We start from the raw sequence: 13727 nt of genomic DNA, 5'->3' as shown, positions 1-13727 counted from the left end.
TCAGCATTCTTTAGTCCGGCTAGGGCGCTCTTGCGGGCTTTCTCCGACTCTTTGAACTTCTTCGAGAGTTCAAAATTCTCCTGCATGAGGGACCCTACAAATTTCTCCACCTCAGCAAGAGATTGAGCCTCAGCTTTAGCCAAATTGCGGTTGTTGCGGTAGTACTCCTCGGCCACAAACACTTGTTGAGTAATCTGCCCACAAAACAACAAAACGATATCTCAGAATGTGACAAGGTTTGATGATTTTATCGAGGGCTAGAAGAGTCACTTTACCATTGCAAGGTCCCTCTTGAGGGATAGAAAGAGCTCAGGCTGAGAGAATCGCCTATAGGCCTCCATGTCCCGGGGAAGGAGCACTGGCTACCCTAGGACCTCAGCTATGTATCCTGCTCGGCCTTTGTTGTATTCTCAGACCGAGGCAGTGTAGGGAATGGCAACCCCGTCTACCTCGAGCTTCAGGCTCCAAGTGCACAGATTAACACGCACTTCGGCCCGGTTCTCTTCCTCCCGGCTTTCTACGGAAGAAGCCCTTTTATTCTTCTGCCCTCGGGTGGTTTTTTGCTGCTTGTCCGGGCGGGGGACCACCTCGCCTTCCTCAGGGGTTTCAACCGACCTTTTCTTCTTTAGGTCCGAGTTAACCTTGAGGCCGAGATCAGAAGGGGGTTGAGGGGCAACTGGAGGAAGAACAGGGGTCTGCGACTGAGCTGGTGCCTTTGATGATTGGCCCTTTCCTTGGGTAGCCATAAACTCTCGAAGGCTTTTTCCTTTGCCGGAGGCCATATTATCTACTTCCTCGTCCGAGTCCGATCAGTTTATAATGACTGGGGCGTCGGCCATAGAATTTCGATCTTGCTCTCCCTCAGGATTTGAAAGCTCAATCAAAGGAGCTTTGGGAATCTCCTCTTTGAAATAGAACTTGTCTATCTCCTCCTCAAGAGAAAGACGAGATGATTCAGTCTCTCCTTCAGCTGGCACAACAACCTCAAGATTGTCTGGTGGAGGCAATTGCGCAACTAGTGGAGGATTTCGAACGCCAGGTAACACGACTGGCTTAAGATCTTGTCGAGCCAAAAACTTGGGCTTGGATACGTCAATCCTAGCTAACCTTGGACTACCAGCTCTTATGGTGTGGCCAATGGCTTGGAAAGCGTGGGTTAGGGGTTGGTAGCCCAAAACCAAATGAGCCGTGCGTAGCTGCCCGTCTTCGGTAACGTAGATTTCTGACCTCAAAAGATAGTTCAAGGCCTAAACGTTTATGTGGCTCAGCTTAGGAGCAACATGAGCTCTATCTACAAAATAGCCGAGAAGGAGATTAGAGTTAAGTTATAAAATTTTTTGATTCTTAAGCAAAAAAGGGAATGAATCTAAAGAGCTAAGCCCCCACCCTAAAGGATTGGCCCTAAAGGCGCCGCACCTGGAATTCCTGCCCAAGTTGGACAATGAAAACCATCGCTCCACTCTCCTGAGGTAATGAGGAAATCATCCTTCATAGTCTTATTGGATATGGAGAGACAGGAGATTAGCCTAATGACCTCGGACCGAGATTTAAGATAATACCCCCCCTTCTCGATGTAATGGCACTCGTACAGATGAACTACATCATGCCAGGTAAGGCCTAGATCCATCCGCTCGTTCAGAACATCTACGCAGCCTAATATCTTGAACATGTTTGGAGCGCACTGATGCGGTGTCAATCTATGGTGGTACAAGTAGTCTCGGGTGATCCTATGCATGGGAAGTGTCATTCCCCCTTCTATAAAAGCAATCATGGGAATGACGACTTGACCCATGTCTCTATCTGTTAATATTCCTTCTGAGGGACAGTACTGCAGAACCACACCCGGTGGGATATGATATTTTGCCCTAAAGGCCTCCATGGCAGCCGGGGTATCTACTAGGTCCTTGAACCTACCCATCTAAGCTAAACTGGAGGGACGGAAAGAAAACCGAGATGAAAATTGAGAGCTGAGGAGAAATTTGAAGCAACAAAGCAAGCAGAACTTACGGGTGTCCTCATAAACAATCACCAAGACGCTTGGAAATCTTCTCGAGGAAGGACGTTTCGCAGAAACCGCTACAGAAATGTGAAGGTTGGAAACGTTCTTGAATCTCTGGGCGCTGGAGTTCTCTGGACTTCTTATGTGCTAGTAAAAAAGAAAAACGAGTCTCTTTAGGGCTTTATATAGCTAGGGGGAAAAAAGGAAATCACTCTCGCTCAAGAATTCTGGAAAGAATGTCAGCCGTTGGATCTGCGCCTCGCCGTTGGATAAGGGAGACATGAAGCCGCCTGGAGTAAATAATCACGCCTCGTAAATTGTAGCGCGTTAAAAGTAACTGCCCCTACACGTGTGAATCAGGAGCTAATTAATTCTATTCTTTGTAATATCAAAACCCCGTTTTTCTCCTCGAAAGGAGATCAAAAACCAGAGTTTTGAGGGGCTATTGTGGGGACCAGCCCAAAATAACAAGTTGGTTGGGCCCTAGTCAGTCCGTCTGAGGAGTCAGTCCGTCCGAGGAGTCAGCGTGGCCCAAGCAATCCTTATTCAGGTCCATTGGGGTAAAGAGAATATGTCCGAAGAGTAATTTCTGCTCGGATACTGCAAATTCTGGAGCAAAAGTACATCCTAGCAACTATAGTTAATCTTCCCAATACGTAAAAAGGAAGGAAACCCAAAATATCTCAGCAAAAGCTGTCACCACTATATTAAATGCATTATAACTACTATCCTGGCCGCATTAATAAGGAGAAGACCCCTAAACAGTGCTACCTTGGCTACCGCAACTCACAAAGAATTGAGAGGAGTGTTTGATGGGACAGGTGCACAAGTGGGGGTTTGGATGATCAACAAGTGTAAAGTCCAGATGATATGAAAGGGTCTATATAATATGTAAAAGTCCCCCAAGGGAGGGGACGGTGAAAAAGAGGGAGAGAATACTGTAGAGAAGCCACACTGCATTGATCAGTATCTATTAATTAAGTTGGCATTTTCGTTCTTGTTTAGGTATTCCCTGAACCCATGCATCAAACCGTTTAAATCAACTGAAACCGAGTTCTTCAGCCCATACTCTACAAAAATTCATTGTGTGGGACCTTTTGGACCAAGACTTGAGCAACAAGGATTGGGCTATCAAATTGCTCTCCTACAGTAATAAATATAGGATCATGTCATCTATCCAATTATCTCCCCATTAGGTAGAAAATTATTTGTCCAAGCATTTATTAGTTAAGGAAAAACCGATCTAATTTAGAGTTATTGATGTATGATGGTCGATCATAGAAGAAAACAATTCCAATTGAGTATAATAGGCATCAATCAAAAATTTTCTCTCACAAAAATAAGTTGCTTCATCATGGTTTTTAATATATATATATATATATATAATTTTTTAAAATTAAAAAGTCAATATATAATTTTTTACAAGTTACAAGCTCTAAGATTTTATTTTATTTTTTGTTTTTAAGATTTAGTTTTTGATAAGAAAAATGATTGATTTATTAGGACAAAGTTTATATAAAATATTTAAGTGTTGTTCTTTAAGTTTCCCTTTTAAGATTCTGCTTAATTAAAAAATACGCTTTCATTCCATGAGAAAAAGTCACATGGTAGAATCTTAAAAGAAGAAATTATTGTGTACTTTTGCAGTACCATAAATGCGTACTCTCTCTTCTCACATAAATGGTGAGTCTTACTAATTAAAATTATGGTAAGACCCACCATTCATGTGAGAGGGGGACTATACATTTATGATATTTCGGGAGTATCTAATAATTTTTCAATTTTAAGAGGGAAACTTAAGGAACAACACTTAAATACTGTACCTAAGTCTTGCTCTATTTATTAACTAAGAATCACAATTACAAATATTTTCCATTGAACACTTGCAAGAAGTGTTTAGTTGCAAAATACCACACACATATTTTACATAAACAAAATTTGGATATTTATTATATTTTCAAAAACTTCTACAATCACTACATTTTTATAAAAAAATTTATGCCAAAAAAAAAAAAAAAAAATGCCGACGAAGAGGTGGACTGATCTATATGAGATAAAAGGATTTATTTAATTTTGGGTCTAGTTGTTTCTTAAAAAGAAAACATTTGGGCCTAGTTTCTGCCGAAACGCATATTTTAACCTTCAGCCCAGATACGTCAAATCCGAAACCAATATAAATAGCTCCATCACTGTCCCATTTCTGCTTCGTAGCTCGTATTCCCTTCCCTCTCTCACTGTCAAAAAAAAAAAAAAAAAAATCTTCAAAACCAAAAACGAAAATGGCAAAAGATCGAAACGGTGCGCTGCCAGATAAGCGAGCAAATGAGGAAGAAGAAGAAGAAGAAACCGAAGCTCCGTCGAAGAGAAAATCCAGGAAAGCGCGAGAGCATTCCGGTACCGATTCAGATTCCGGTTCTGGAGAAGAGAGAAAAGGCGTTAAGTCTCGAAGAAAAGCGCGGGAAAGTTACGATTCGGAAGAGGAAGAGGATGTAAGAAAAAAGCACGGGAAAAGCGAGAGGAGAAAGAAGAGGAAATCGCGAAGGCGGTACAGTAGCGAAGAGGATTCGAGTTCGGGTTCGGATTCTGAATCGGAGTATTCTGATTCGGAATCGGGTCAGGACAGTGGTTCGGATTCGGGGGTGGAGAGTGAGAGCGAGGGCGAGAGGAGGAGGAGGAAGAAGAGGAGAGGGAGAGAGGATGAGGAGAGAGAAAGGAGAAGGAGAAGGAAAGAGAAAGAGAGGAGGAGGAGGAAGAGAGAGAAAGAAGAAGAGAGAAAGAGGAGAGAGAAACGTAAGAAGAAGAAGAAGGAGAAGAAAGAAAGAGGAAAGAAGGGAGCGGTGACGAACTTGTGGGGGAAGCATGGGATTATCAGAGAAACCGATATGTGGTAAGTCACTGGTTAGGGTTTGTGTTTGTGCTTGGTTGCTGAGAAAATCTGAAATAAAACCAATGTTCTCCTTTAGGTTGCTCTGAAAATGTAAAAGAACAAAAAACAAAACAAAACAATTTTTTTTTTTTTTTTTTTTGAATTTTGTGTGGTAAAAAAAGTATGCACACTTAATTGTCTTTTAATTTTTGCTTTTGTTTAAAATTATTTAGGATCATTGGCTGTGGAGAGAATAAATGCATGGCAATTTTTCTTTCGGAAAATGAGAAATAAGAATGAGATAATATGAAGATTTCGATTGTAGTTTTCTTGTTAGCTAACTGATTATTCAATTTTGTATGAAAGAAATTGACTGTTTTTGTTTACATGATACTTTGTACTTTGTAGGAACAAACGGCCAGAGTTCACTGCATGGTTGGCAGAAGTAAAACAGGTATTCCATCTCTGACAATTTCACCATCTTATAGCTTTTTCTAGACATATCATTTTCCTTAGCCGTTATCATTAATAATGGGTATATGTAAAAACTTGAATTCCCTCTGCTTTTTAACTTTCAATGTGATAATCTGTGTGTGAGGGAGAGAGAGAGATGAAGCAAGCATGGAGGTGGGGCACACAACAATATGGAAACGGTAGAGACATTGCAAATTATTAGTTATCATAGTATAGTATATGTTAAAAGTTGGGTCATAGAGGTTGTGGTTGTGCCAAATTTTCATCTCTGAGGGGACTGGCTACACTTTCTTTGTGCCATGGCCCAAGTGGCTAGCATTGGTTATAGACATATTATAAAGCATTCATGATAAAATCAGATGGAGATTAAATTCAATAAGGAATTGGTGCAAAACCTCATCTTTACACCGTTGAAATATTTCTGCATCATAATTTTTTAAATTGATGAATAGGTATTTCTACACACAATCACAAATCTAATAAAAGCCTTTTTACCCTGTAGATATAAAATTCCATGCTAAAATTAGGAGGGAAAAAAAGAAAAAAAGAAAAAAAAGAAGAAGGAAATTTGTGAAAAAGAAAAAGAAAAAGAAATTCCTTTAATAATATTGCTGGAGATGCCACCCTTATGCCCCTAAGATCTCATTCGGACCTCCACCAATAGGTGAAATCCTTATCTCTAGTTTGGTGCCCAGAAATTGAAACAGGAAAACATGAATCGTTTGCAACTTATGGCGATGGGTTCTCAAACCAAAATATTTATTTTAACATGTAGGTCCAGTCAAAGTCCAATTTCTCTGCCTCTATCCACTGCATTGTGTACCTAAATTCTCCTCTTCCACGTTCTTTACTTCAAGCAAACTAATGGTGACTGCAAGTTTGGTCTCTTTTTGTAAATTCAATAATTTTTAAATTACTTTTAATCCTATCCAGTGAATGGCAAGACACACACATGGAGGTCAGGTACAACCTGCTTCTCTAATTGCATCTAGGAAATCCTTTTATATGATAACCACAAAACCTAAGCGGGATGATTAGGGTGTCAATGGCAGCTTCTGTAGCAAAGTTGTTAGTACTGTTTTTTTTTTTTTTTTTTTTGATAAACATTTGATTAGTAGTGTTTCTTGTTCTTCACCAGTGGTTTTTTTTTTTTTTTTTTGGCCCCTTTTTCTTTTTACAAAAGAATTTTATAATTATATGGTGAAAAGGTTTTTATTAGAGCTTTGATTGTGTGGAAATACTTATTCATCTAATTGAAAAATTCTGATGTGAAAACATTTTATTGGAGTTGTAAAGATGAGGTTTTACACTGAATCCTTATTGAGTTTAATCTCAATTATATATTATTTAAGCTTATGTCCAAACCGTATAAGGCAAGAGCCTTCATCTAGTTCTATATTTTTAGGTTAAAGATAACAACCATAAAAATATTCGAAAACACGTAGAAAATATTCTAAAACAATAATGGATAGCAAAGAAATAGTTTGATCTGCTTAAAATAGAATCGGTGAGCAACAATAGTGTTGTAATGATAAAGTTGAAAAAATTAAATTATAATAGATTATATGTCACTCAAATCGTGAAATAGAGAAGAGAATCAACCAAAGATAATAGACTAATTGAGAGTACTTTATAGTTTATTCAACCTACCTACTTACTACGTGTCTTTTTTTCCCATTTCCATGGGAGTAGCTTGCTGCATGCATAACTTATAGAGAGATTTCTTGTGGGGTGGACTTGGAAATGAGTTTAAGTATCAACTAGTGCATTGGAGTGAAGTTTGTGAAACAATCAGAGTGGCAATTTGGGTATCAGAAATTTAGTTGAGCTCAACAAGGCTGTATTGGGGAATGGGCTGTAGGGGTATGCATGTGAGAAGGAGGCCTTGTGGCAGAAGGTGGTGGATCAGAAATATGGCAGTGTGTTTGTTGGGGGGTGTTGGAGGGTGGGGGCTTGGTCCTCTAACGAGCTCTGAGGTTTGCATGGGGTTAGCCTCTGGAAGAACATAGGGGGTAGGATGGGGTTATTTGGAACATGATTCCTCATTGCCTAATGTGGGGTATTTTGGGGGACAGAAATGCTCGGATTTTTGAAGGAACCGAAAGTTCAACTCAAGACCTGAAACTAGCTTTTCTCTGTACTTTACTTGGGTGGACAATGGCTTTTTGTGTTTTCACTTTTAACTCCTTACCTGCTTTGCTTAATAGTTGTACTTTTCATGCACCTTAATTTTGTTTGTTTTCATGTTTACCTCAGCACACTTCCTGTGTGCTTTGGTTCTTTGTAGTTGATTATTTTCTTTCAATGAAGTTTTATTATTTAAAAAAAAAAAACCATAGGGGGCAGGATGGGATGCTTTTCTAAGGTTCAGTAGTTTTAGTGTGGGTGATGGCACTTGCATAAAGTTTTGGCATGACTCTCTTGGTCTGGAGGATAACTGTTGAGGGAGACATTCCCAAAATTATTTTTGAATAGCATGTGATACAAGAGGCATCAGTGGCTGATCATTAGATCATTTTGGGGGAGTCCCATCATTGGGATATTAGTTTTGTTACAACAGTATAGCTGTATAGGATTTGGAACTGGAATTCATTGTAACCTTTATGGTCTAATTTACTCCAGTCAGATATGATGAAGTGGAAGTGGACACACATTGTTACACCCTTCAACCCAATCTTCCTTTTCTTGGAAAAAATTGTGGAAGCCTAAAGTCCCAAGTAAGGGGGCCTTAGGAAAAATCCTGACCATTGATATTTTCAGGAAGCGGTGGGTAATGGTTATATACCGGTGTTGTATGTGTAAGCCAGTAGTCGGCTGGGGAAACTACGAATCTTCTACTTCTTTACTGCCCTATTGCTCAAGAGCTTTGGAGTATAGTATTTGTTTTGTTTGGGGTCCATCAGGTAATGTTGAGGGGTGTGGTGGAGCTTCTAGCAAGTTGGCAAGGCAGGTTTGATACAAGCGGCAATAGTGTGATTCGAATGTGATCCCTCACTGTCTCATATGGTGTCTTTAGTGTGAGAGATGCTAGAATGTTCGAGGGACCTGAGAAATCCATTCCAGATGGACCAGGTCTCAAGTTTTCATTCCTCAAATCTATATTTGAGTGGATTAATGTGTCCGGTTTATTTTCATTTGAGTTTCTTGAGAATTTTTCTTTTTGTGCTTAATGTTGGTGTACTTTTTGTACCCATCATGTGTACATGGGTGGGGCTCCTTTGTCTTTATTGAATTATTAAATTTTTTTTTTTTTGGGGGTCCTGTTAATGGTTTTCCTTATGGCATCTGTTAATGGACAATTTTAGGAAAGTTTTGATACTATTTTTATGGGAAATATAAAAAGCTATTAAAAAATCAGTTATTTTTTTCTTTTTCCATAAAAAGTTCCTAAAAATATTTCCTAAACCAATGCCCTTAGAGAATCTGATAACTTTTCCCTATTTTTTATTAAAAGAGAAAAAGAAAAAAGAACAGAGGTATCTGGTATTGGAGAGAGAGAGAGAGAGAGAGAGAGAGAGAGCATAAAGCATGCAGGCACGTCCACACCATTTGATTGGATCATGGGGTAAGAGATAGCATATATGCATGCTGGCATGTACGCACCATTTGATTTTGCCCTGTTTGTGCTTCATAGGATGCAAGAAATTAGAGTTGCATTACTTTTATGCTGGATATGTATTCGTTTTTCAAATTGGTCGTATGCTTAGGATGTGATAATTGTTTATGATATTTCTTTGCAGGTGAACCTTGAAAGTTTGCCTAATTGGGAAGAGAAGCAGATGTTTAAACAGTAAGTACACAAAAATGTTGATTAGATTGAGTTAACCTCTAAAAGAAAACCTTTTTTTTATTTTTATTTTTATTTTTTAAGAATTTGTAAAATTAATTATTTTTTCCTCTTATCTTCTAAATTGAGTAAAAATGTTTAGCCAATAAGCTCTAGCTCAAATGGCACCTGCTATCCTTGTGAGTGCAAGGTGGGGGGATGATGTCATAGGTTCAAGCCCATAGGGGTGTGTAGTACTTACCAATAAATAAATTTTTGCAAAAGAACTTTAGTATTGTATAAATGTTTAATGCTTGTTACCTATCCAAAAAAAAAAAAGTCTAATGCCTCTTTGTTTGGCAGATTCATGGAGGATCACAATACAGCTACTTTTCCTTCTAAAAAGTGAGCTTCTTTGCTGTTAGTTAAATAGTCTCCTGTTTTTCATTCTTTTGTGTAGAATTGTAACGTAATTAGTCTTTCTCTTTTTTATTAGTAGTAGTTTGAGGTTCATTGACTCTGGTTCTGTTAGGCTTATCTCAAATTTTCCTGGATATGAGTAGTCTTTTCTCTGTTGAAGGTATATCTTTCCCTGTAGTCAAAGTGTTATTTGTCAATCTATGTTTTCATTAGTGAAACTGGCAAAAGGGAGGAAATCAAGGCCGAAGTGTGTCTTGATCAGTAGATAAGTACAAGCATATGGACAGGTCATTGAGAGCATAGGCAAGAGCGAGCATATAGGCTTTGAACCAATAGTAAAGGAGATCTGGTTGGGGGAGGGATAAGTGAGGAGACCTGTGCTTATTGGAGACTGGAACTAGGCTGTGGGTGCTTTAACATTAAGGAATAAATTGTGAAATTATAACAGATGGTGCCCATTGGGTAGATTTTATTATTTTTGTTATCATCATCATCACCATCATGGTTCTTCATCTACATAAGTACTTAAAAATAGGCCCAAATCAGTGACAAAAATGTGGCAGTCTTTTATTTATTTTAGTCTAAATCATAAAATGCACATGGTTGATGAAATAAGGGGTATACACTTTTTAATTTATTGCCAGGATGAAATAAAGAGAAGATTTTAGGAGTCATTTGTTATCAGTTCCGTGGTTTACTCCAAAGGGCCTTGCCTTGGTAAGGTTCCACATCATCCGAAAAAACGAAAAAAAAAGAAGATTTTAGGATCTAATTTCATATATTTAGTTGATGTTATACAGTCTTATCTATTTTAGAGAGTAGTGCTAATTGCTTATTTGACACTTGTGTTGATATCTTCACCTTATACAAGGTTTTGTATAATAAATCAGTCCATCCAGTTTACTGACTATTAATAAGCCAATAAATCCTTTCAATGTTTGTGGTTTCAGGTATTACAACCTTGATGCCTATTACAGAAGTAAAATGGAAAAAGAACAGATGAAAGGTTTTAAAAAAGTTATTCAGAAAGAACGTACTATCTTCGATGATGAAGAACAGCGTCGGTATGTTTCAGTGCATGCTACATTATTTGAATCTATCATGAAGTTGCAAAGAGCCTGGCATCCTAGTAGTTCTGTGATTTTGTCTTGTTTGATCTGATGAAGAAAGGATTCTTGTTTTTAATTTTAATCACCCTCTTCATGTGTTCATATTCATCTGTCTTAAATCAAATAGCTAAAGCATGACAAAAACAGCATCAAACCAGTTAGGAATTGAGAATTTTCAACCAATGCTAATTTTAAGTGGTACTTTGTTACTCTATCGATCTCTTTCTGGATTTCTGGAAAATTTTTTAATGTAATTGTTATTATTATTGCTTCTTTATTAGAATGTCTTGTTATTTCTGAAATTAAACGAGAACCTTATTTGGAATTTTATATCCTAAAAAGTTGACCATCCTTTCATATTTAGCATTGAGAGACAGCTTTTTCCTTCAGATTTTGTCTGTACTGTCGAATAAATTTACTTTTCAGAGTCTTTATCAAGAGAGTATTTTCATTCATCTGAAAAGGTATTATTAAGTATTTTTATTGTGTGATTTTGGTATTACTCAGTTTTTTGACTTGTGTGATTTTATCTACATACTTTAATAATTGGTCTTGGTGAATTGTTTAAAAAAGGGTCTGTTAAAATAACCAGAAAAGAGAGTTTGAAGGTTTCATATTTAAAAAATGACGGAAGGTGCTATGGTTCTTCCTCTATAAAACTTAAAAGTTTTAAGAAGTGTTATAATAAAGTAAAAGAAGGTTAAATGATAAGTTGTAGAGACTATTCACCATTATCATCATTTTTTTCTAAATAAATGTCAAGCAAAAATTATCTCTCTTAACCTGGGCTCTAATTATTTCTGCTATTCAGGCAAGAACTTATGCGAGAACGTGAAAAGCACAAGGAAGAACAGGTGGTAGCTTTAAAGAGGTCAATGCAGGGTGGAATGGTTAGTTTCCAATTGATCACTTAAATTCTAATTTACTTGACCCATCACTTGATGGCAAGTCATGCTTTATCACTTTGTTTCCATTTGGATTCCAGGCACAAGCAATGAAAGAGCAAGCTCAGCTGAGGGAGGAGATGGCTTACCAGTACAAAATTGGAAATTTTGAGGTGAGTATAATAAACTTGATCTGCCCCTACTTTGTGTTTTCCAATTATTTATCAAAAAATATATTGAGGTCTCCACCACTGTTATAGGCTGCTGCCGCTATTCAGAGAAAATTGGATCCAGATGTTGCTATGTAAAGATGGGTGGCCATGTAATGGGAACATAGCATATGTCATGTTTTTCGCATTGCATTTGCCTAATGAATATGTAATGTGCAAAGGGGGTACCACTTTATTTAAGTAGAAAACATTTTTGAAGTATCCTGTATCGAAAAGCTACCCAGATTTGTGTTATATTCGAGGCTGTAAAATTTTGTGTTTAGTTGATATTTATTTCAGGAGGGTTGAGTTTGTGTTTTGTTTTGCCTTCCTGCCAATTTGCAGGTTATGTTGTAATATTTGTCATTTTCTTTTTAATAATTTCTACTTTTTCCATACTAATGGAATCGCTTGCAATATTGCAGAAAATCAAAGCAAACCAACTTGACAAGCAATCTTTTACATTGAAAGCATGGTTTTCAAATTAGAGATTCAATACAATGATTGTTGAATGGGTTTACTTTACACAAGTTGGTTGATTTCGTACTGGTAGGCCGAACTATTTCTTACTGGTCACCAAGCCGGCACCAATATATTTCACTTGAAAAACTGGCCTGTTTTTCCGTGTACCAGTCATTACAGTTTGGGCAGTTTGGGCCCCTTTTGTTTTTTTGCAATTCAGACCAGTACAAACTCAAGTGTTTTCTCCTCTCTTGCTTGACTCTTCTCCTTTTCTGTGTTTTCTCGGCCGTTTACTTCAGTGTTTTCTCCTTCTGTTTTCTAGGGCCCGTTTAAGGTTCTCTTTCTTTTTAATTTTTTGTAAAAGGGCACAGTGTAATTGCAAGTGGTTGGTGTGTGCCCACTGCAATGGCAGCTAATACCATCTTTCTAGCCTGCATATTCGTGGAACTCAAATCTCATTAAGTTGATCATTTGGAGCAAAGTTTGGCGCATGCTTGCCGATGACCTCCCCCACTGAAACAAGAGTGGGTTTTTACCAACTTAAAAATATTCGATTTTAGGGTATGGGTTTGTCTTTTCTCTTTTTACTTTTTATTTTTTTAATATTTAAGTTAAAAACATTATGCAGTGCTGACTGTTGTGAATATTTTTAATTAGATTGATTATAAATTTTTTTATTAGGAAAATTCTTAGTTTACATTTTACTAGCAATGTAAGATTTACATTATAAATTAATCAAATAAATGTGTACAACATTATACATATTTGTCTAGTCTATATTGTAAGATTTACTACTATATTTATTTTACTTATCAAAAAAAAAAAAATGTAAGATTTACTTCCATGTAAATTTATAATTACCTTTTTTTAATTATTAGTGTGGGGCCCAATAATTTAAGGGCCAGACCCAGTTGCTCTTGGAAAATCCGAAGGTCCAAGCCGAGGAGAGCTGTGGCCCAAACTCTACAATACAGAGCACAAAACAGTTTTGGGAGGCAACCGAGGACAGTTCAGTCCTTGGTAGATCCAGAATCCCACCGGAATAAAGGGGTGAAACTGGTATAGGAACGAATTTGTAAGGAGATCCAAAATATCTTGGGGGAAGTTATCCTTACTATCCTTCCAGATAAGACTCTGCACCTGACAGAGCCGTACTCTGCAGCCTTATCAACCATCCCCAACAATTTTGGGATTAGACTGATGGGACAAATATCAGTCTTGTAAAGATTGACCCTACACGTGGACGAAGGACAGTTAACGCTGACGAGTATAAAAGGAGAAAGTAAGTAAATCGAAAGAAGACTCCCATTCCTCCTCCAAAAAAGGGAGACGATCTGGGTAAGAACATCTCAACAACACCTGAGATTACAGAAAAAACCCATCGTCGGGTAACCGGGGTAAGACCCTAATGGTCCTCGGATCAAGTCCGAGGAGGCCCATCCCATAGGATGCGATGCTGTAGGGCTTAAACGTTCAAGCCCAAATCCTTTTTCTACACGAATTCCTCTAAAACCAGGACCGGGCACCGCCCCGTGACC

At 37.8% G+C, this 13727-nt stretch overlaps 1 protein-coding gene across 2 annotated transcripts; it reads left to right on the top strand.

Annotated features, from left to right (window-relative positions):
- Positions 1 to 4202: 4202 nt before the first annotated feature.
- On the top strand, positions 4203 to 12123 carry LOC115957708 (nucleolar protein 58). Of its 2 annotated transcripts, XM_031076021.1 has the most exons (8): positions 4204 to 4886; positions 5274 to 5319; positions 9080 to 9129; positions 9469 to 9510; positions 10476 to 10589; positions 11446 to 11524; positions 11620 to 11691; positions 11779 to 12123. In XM_031076021.1, exons 1-8 carry the CDS (start codon positions 4279 to 4281, stop codon positions 11824 to 11826), a joined length of 1059 nt encoding a protein of 352 aa, XP_030931881.1. In that variant the 5' UTR covers positions 4204 to 4278; the 3' UTR covers positions 11827 to 12123. The 2 variants fall into 2 exon arrangements, with proteins under 2 accessions (XP_030931882.1, XP_030931881.1); XM_031076022.1 differs by lacking the exon at positions 9469 to 9510 and having other exon boundaries at positions 4203 to 4886.
- Positions 12124 to 13727: the final 1604 nt, after the last annotated feature.

Source organism: Quercus lobata, chromosome 8 (assembly GCF_001633185.2).
Source record: "Quercus lobata isolate SW786 chromosome 8, ValleyOak3.0 Primary Assembly, whole genome shotgun sequence".
Taxonomy (NCBI): Eukaryota; Viridiplantae; Streptophyta; class Magnoliopsida; order Fagales; family Fagaceae; genus Quercus; species Quercus lobata.
Note: the sequence above shows the minus strand (reverse complement) of the source record. Positions and strands in the feature narration are given on the sequence as shown.

What these genes read in the sequence shown, in the direction of transcription:
- LOC115957708 (XM_031076021.1), top strand. Translation starts at nt 4,279, where the DNA reads ATGGCAAAAGATCGAAACGGTGCGCTGCCAGATAAGCGAGCAAATGAG. An exon ending in GGTTGGCAGAAGTAAAACAG is followed by an intron (nt 5,320 to 9,079) that starts GTATTCCATCTC and finishes ATTTCTTTGCAG; the next exon opens with GTGAACCTTGAAAGTTTGCC. An exon ending in GCTACTTTTCCTTCTAAAAA is followed by an intron (nt 9,511 to 10,475) that starts GTGAGCTTCTTT and finishes TTGTGGTTTCAG; the next exon opens with GTATTACAACCTTGATGCCT.